Source organism: Alligator sinensis, unplaced genomic scaffold (assembly GCF_000455745.1).
Source record: "Alligator sinensis unplaced genomic scaffold, ASM45574v1 scaffold143_1, whole genome shotgun sequence".
In the NCBI taxonomy this organism is placed as follows: domain Eukaryota; kingdom Metazoa; phylum Chordata; order Crocodylia; family Alligatoridae; genus Alligator; species Alligator sinensis.
This window is the reverse complement of record NW_005842156.1, coordinates 1,805,869-1,811,492: the sequence shown is the minus strand read 5'-3', so window position 1 is coordinate 1,811,492 and position 5,624 is coordinate 1,805,869. Positions and strand designations below refer to the sequence as shown.

Here is a 5,624-nt window from a genome sequence, read left to right as displayed (position 1 = left end):
CCTGCTGCTGCCTACACAATCATCACCCTGATTTACTTTGTTGGCAAGTATCTTGATTGTCTTTTGCAGCTGGTGAGAGATGCAGTATTAATCCTAGGAAGGGCTGCCTATTATCCTCAGAGCAAGGCCTTGTAACTTCAGGTTGATTGAATATCTCTTGTCAGGCTGACTGCATACCAGGGATAGGGACAATGAAAACTGTTGTTTGATGCGGTCTGAAAAGACTGAAGACAGGGATGAGCCCATCGTACTCCCCAGTTTTTAGTGGCCAAACATTTATCCACAGCCCTATTGCTTGCTTGAACAATACAGCCTACTAGACTGTGAAGTTCTGAGTTAATGAGCAAAAACTTGATGCATGCAGAGCCCCCATAAACCCAATTATTGCTGCTTCAGTAGAAAGGTATATCTCTGATTCATTTCCATCTATATCCATGCAAGTCCATAGATCTGACAGAACAGATTTGGATCTATCACATGATAAAACTCTTAAATGGAGTATGTACAAAGAATGTGAGATACTTAATTATTTTACAGTCATAGGATTTTCTCATTAAATTTAGAATATGCTTTCAAGAGAGTTTAAAATAAAGGGAGTTGGCATTAATGATTGATGACACATTAGAAGTAATTCAACTAAAAAGAAAATGTAAAGTGCACAAATAATTCTCAGTAATTGCAAATTAAGAGCAGAATTGCATTTTTCACAAATATATATGTGTGTGTCATTTTGATCTTCAATTCTTCTGCAAAAAAAATGTCATGGTGCAAAACTGTTACTTTGCAGGGTGGAACTATACTACCAATGTTTCTGGACAATAAGTGCAAATTTATGCTTTAAATAAATTCATGAAAATGTATAATTCTTCAGAGTTAGCAGAAAATTTCGTATTCAGTGGTGAAAAGTAATGTTTTGCTATGACTCAGATTAATGTATCATTGCATAAAGTTACATCTTCTGCATAAACAACTAATAAAGTAAAAACAGGTATCTTCACGCAGCCTTGGAAGGTCTGATCCTGAAAGGGAAGGAGTATTTGGAGCTATTGTTGAAATCAGTGGGAATGTCTGATGCACAGTACCATTCAAGATGATGATGGGCGACTGCAATACAACCCATTTTACAGTAAAATTAATCAGCTGTACATCTATGTCTTTGATTATTCTGTATGTTCAGTATTGAATAAAACGACATATCTGATCAGTTATAGTTGAATGATGATAAATACTATAGTTAAACTAAGAAAATAATATTAAGTAGATTAAATTTTCCAAGCTAACATCTAGCTGTCAGTCACTGGAAGTTAAAACTTACAGTTAAAATTAAGAGCTTTTTTAAAAATTCCTAAAACAATGGTATTTTCAATGCCAGATTATTCAGTTTAAGCATCTAACTAATATTCCAGAAAGAAAATCTATTAAAACAATTGCAAATCACTAACAGTTAATACACTTCAATTTTGCCTCAAGCTAGAAAGTCAGTGCTAAAATGAAGTTCATATTCCCATGAGCCCATTCAGTTACACACTGCAGGTGCAAATCAAGTGACTAGAAACTATGCTTTCTGTGTGCGTGAAAAATCAATACCTGAGAAGGTTTTCTCCACCTCTTTTCACAGCAATTTAACAGTGCAAACAAAGCGCATGTGCTAGTGATGTAGATATAAGGGTCAAGGGCTCTGAACAGAATAGTGACCCTCAAACCAAAAACAGTCTCTTCCCAGAATTCTAATTACAAAAGCTTGAAATTCTGTGACCATGGATAGGGAAAATACATCTACAGCAGGTGCAGGAGAAAGCTGGAAAGAAAATAACTGCAAACTTACATTAGTGACCTATTTTCTGAAACCAGCTTATCTTATATTGGATTTTTCTCCCACAAAGAAATACCAGATTTCTTCAGGACTAAGAAATCGTTTCTTCACAGGAAGAGCTCGCATCTGCTACTGCTGCACAGTACAGTATATCCTGCATATTCTTTTCTGTGTCCTACTACCAGACAATATAGCGTGTGTTAACTTAAGATGCTTGTCATGGAGGGCACAGATAAATCGGTCAATCCGTAGCAGGCTCACTTCATTATTACTGAAGATTAATTTGACACTAATTGGTCCTGAGCCTGATCTATTTATCGAGTGTTTTACATATGAGCTGAAGAATTAAAGCCACTTAGCCATTCATGGGGACAGAGCACCAACTGTTTAATTCTTTGAAGGAATTCTTGTATTGTTTTGCAATACACCTTCATTTTGTAGTGCAATCAATCATAGCTCATCATTGGAGTGCTTGAATGGTACTTTTAAGGCAGTTTTATTGTAATGAATATTTTTAATAAAAACAGATATTATCCTTTATCCATAAGAAAAATAATAATAAACTGTTAACTGTGATACATAGTATAGCTTTTTGTGCTGACAATAAGTCTTGCTCAAGATGAAGTAATTTCATCAGTAAGCTAGTTGTTATGCATTACCAGCATGTGTGCAGTAGCCTAGCGTGACACCAATTTGCATAATTTTTCTTTTCTAACAGGCTTCAAAAAATAATAATAGGCATACAAGATAGAATCTATTAATTTCAAACCTACCCAGTTGCTATGTTCATGGAGTAACTTATCAAAAGAACCTTTAAAGAATTAAACTTTAATAAATTATAAACTCATTATTTGGGCCATCAGATTTGGGCCTTTAGCCATCTAAGTTTAATTCAGAAACAATGACTAAGGCAAGTCCATAACCAAATTACCCAGATCTTCCCAACAGAAGTTACTGAAACAAAGTGGCAGGAAAATACCACTGTCTGATAATTACTGAAAGCAGCAGCAGCTTGGAAAATCAGTTAAGACTTTCACTGTACAAATAGATAAGATAGGAACAAGGATGGGATGTGCACACAGAGCCATCAGGCAAGTATTATGTATTTAACAATGCCCTGATCTACAGAGGGAAGAAATACTGTGAACGCTGATTACTTTTTTCTTTGGTGCACTGAACCAAAACAAGATATTACTGCATATGAATATTTTAGTCAGACAGAAAGATTAATGTGTTAGGAAACTTTAATGGACAGCTACCTTCAGAAAGAAAAGTGGAAAGAGCTTTCCACAATACAAGGTAATCAGCAATGCTCCCTTCCTTATTTTTATCACTTGAGCGTTTGTACACGTTGATTTGATAGCAACAATACTGTTGCAGTACTGTGTGCTTTCTTGAATGCTCATCTGTAAGAAGTCTAGCTATGTTACTTCAGAGGGATCAGGGCTTGAGAGCATTTTACTACACATATTATGTAACACCCCCACACACACTGGGGGGGGGTGTGTGTGTGTGTGTGTGTGTGTGTGTGTGTGTGTGTGTGTGTGTGTGTGTGTGTGTGTGTGTGTGTGTGTGTTGATATGGGCAAGATGGCCCCCGTTGTTCTGGCAAGGAGCTCAGCACGTGGCAAGTTGGGGCCTGTATCTAGGGAAAATGTGTAAAACCCTCTGACGTCATTGGTCAGAGGAAGCAGAGGATGCTTCAGGCAGATTGGTTGGAAGAAAGACTGAAATGTGGCCCTCCTGGATTGGACAAGGCTTGGGTGATGTCACACCAGGTATGTAAGAACAACGCATTAAGGTTCTGCCTGCTGACAGCTACACAGCTAGAAAACCTGCTCCCCATGGTGGGAGGTTGTGTCCCCCCTGTCTTCACTGGAGAGGCAGGCAAACATTATTTCAAGGGAAAGGCTCAGGTAGAGGGATAGAAAGTCTGTTCTGCAGTTTAAAACTCCTATTACCTCCCTCTGGCTTTTCTTCTTTTTTTCTTAAGTAGGTTAACACCATGAGGGTGTTAGTCACTGAAGCAAACTACCCAGAAATGGGTCCTGGCAATTACTGGCTCCAGGGGCCTGGCCCGCTCTGATTTGTAATTGTATTGTCTCAGCATGGGGTGTAGCTGAGACTGGGTGTCCAGGCCACAGCCACAGGCCTGAGCCTTTTTTCCGGCTGTTTCTACAGGTATGGTGTTTCAACCTAGCTGCATGGCTGAACCCCAGCTATACATTCAGGTGTCAGTGCAGCATAGGTCTGGTTGGCTTTTGCTGCCCAGTTCAGGCCCTGTAAGACAGGCCTGACCTCTCCTTCAAAAGTTGTTTTCTTGCAGTTTCTGCCCAGCAGAGCTGGGATTGGGCCTAGGGATTTAGGGATGCTGTCTGGAGCCACAGTTAACACCTCAAGGCCACCACATGGAAGTGGGAATCACCCCACAGCGTCAGGGAGCAACGAGGGGCCCCTCGCAACAGGGAAGGATCTACGCTCTCTAGCAGCTTCCCATGGCTCAGTAAATCCAAGGAACAACTCAAAGGACTTTCCAGTAAAGCCTCTCCCTCCAGCCCATTTCTGAAGGGCAGGTATAGGGATGCAAGCCTCTAGAACTGCCGTTTGGGTGAGCTCCAAGTCCCAGACTGCCTGGGCATGGGTGAAGCCTTCTCAAGACGATGCAATCCATGAACTATGCCTTGTAATTGGCAATGTTTTAAATTGTATTTAGTGTTTTCTTTGTTTTCTTTGCCTTCATGTTTATAATAAATTTATCCTCTGTGTCTCCACAGCTTTCAATGAAGGGGCTTTGTTTATGCGGGACACCTTAGTAATTTATTTAGTGTTTCCCAGGTGGTCTGGGTGGGGGCTTGAGGCAAGGTAAAATATATTTAGACCCCAGAATTGAAACCAGGCCTTGTTGCTGCCAACTGGTACCTAGCAAAACGGTTACAATTATATATGGCTATTATAAACATCCACACACACTGTTCAGTGTGAGAGGAAGGCTATCATACATCCACATTATTTATACATGTTTCAGTTATAAAAAATCAGTTATACATGTTACACAGTTTCCAGTAATACAAAAAATATATATATTTCCAAAAAGAGCTCAGGTACCCTCGTGCCAGAGGTGCAGAACACAAGGAAAAGCAGTGCATAGCTTTGTATGTGTACAAACTTTGAAAGGAAAAAGCAAACAATGTCAGGACCTGCTACTGAGAGGCAATAATCAATTTCAATTCCCACTGATATCGAGGGATTTAAAGGTTGTAACACCTCCTATGACTGAGATCTTGCAAAGAGAGCATTTTAACAACAACAAAATTCTGAACCCATAGACAATGAGCAGACAGAAAATAAAGACATATACTCTCCCCCTTACTCCAGATGAACTCTTGGGCTACTGAAGAAGTTACAAAAGAGATGTCAACAGATACAACAGACCCTGTAAACACTGGAATTTTGTATAGATTTTTCCAGTTTTCTATAGTTCTTACAGTAAACTATGCTTCTGGTTAGAACCATCTTTATCAGCTTCAACCATCGCTCAGTTTTCTTTTAGTGACTTACATTTTTTTGGCCAGGTCCTTCAGTTTTGGACATATATCTATAGTCAATAAAAATGGAGTTTTCAAAGGAAGCATACATTAATATTTGACAACATAATTTAACCTTTCAAGAAATATTTAGAGAACAGCACTGTTCAAAATGGAAGAATTTGTCTCATAAAAGTATCTGCTGCATATTACATTAGAATCCAGATCTCTGTTACAGAAAATAATATCTACCGAAAGAGTAAATTTTGGATAAGGATAAAACGTTGG

The 5,624-nt window shown here is 38.9% G+C and overlaps 1 protein-coding gene across 1 annotated transcript in view; it reads right to left on the bottom strand.

The window, feature by feature from the left end:
- The window catches only part of MYO3B (myosin IIIB), a 240,350-nt gene extending 235,006 nt beyond the window's left edge, over positions 1-5,344 (bottom strand). The window contains exon 1 of the mRNA XM_014520807.1: positions 5,298-5,344. Within this exon, the coding sequence (XP_014376293.1) occupies positions 5,298-5,344 (47 nt within the window). The remainder of the gene's footprint in view (positions 1-5,297) is intronic.
- Positions 5,345-5,624: the final 280 nt, after the last annotated feature.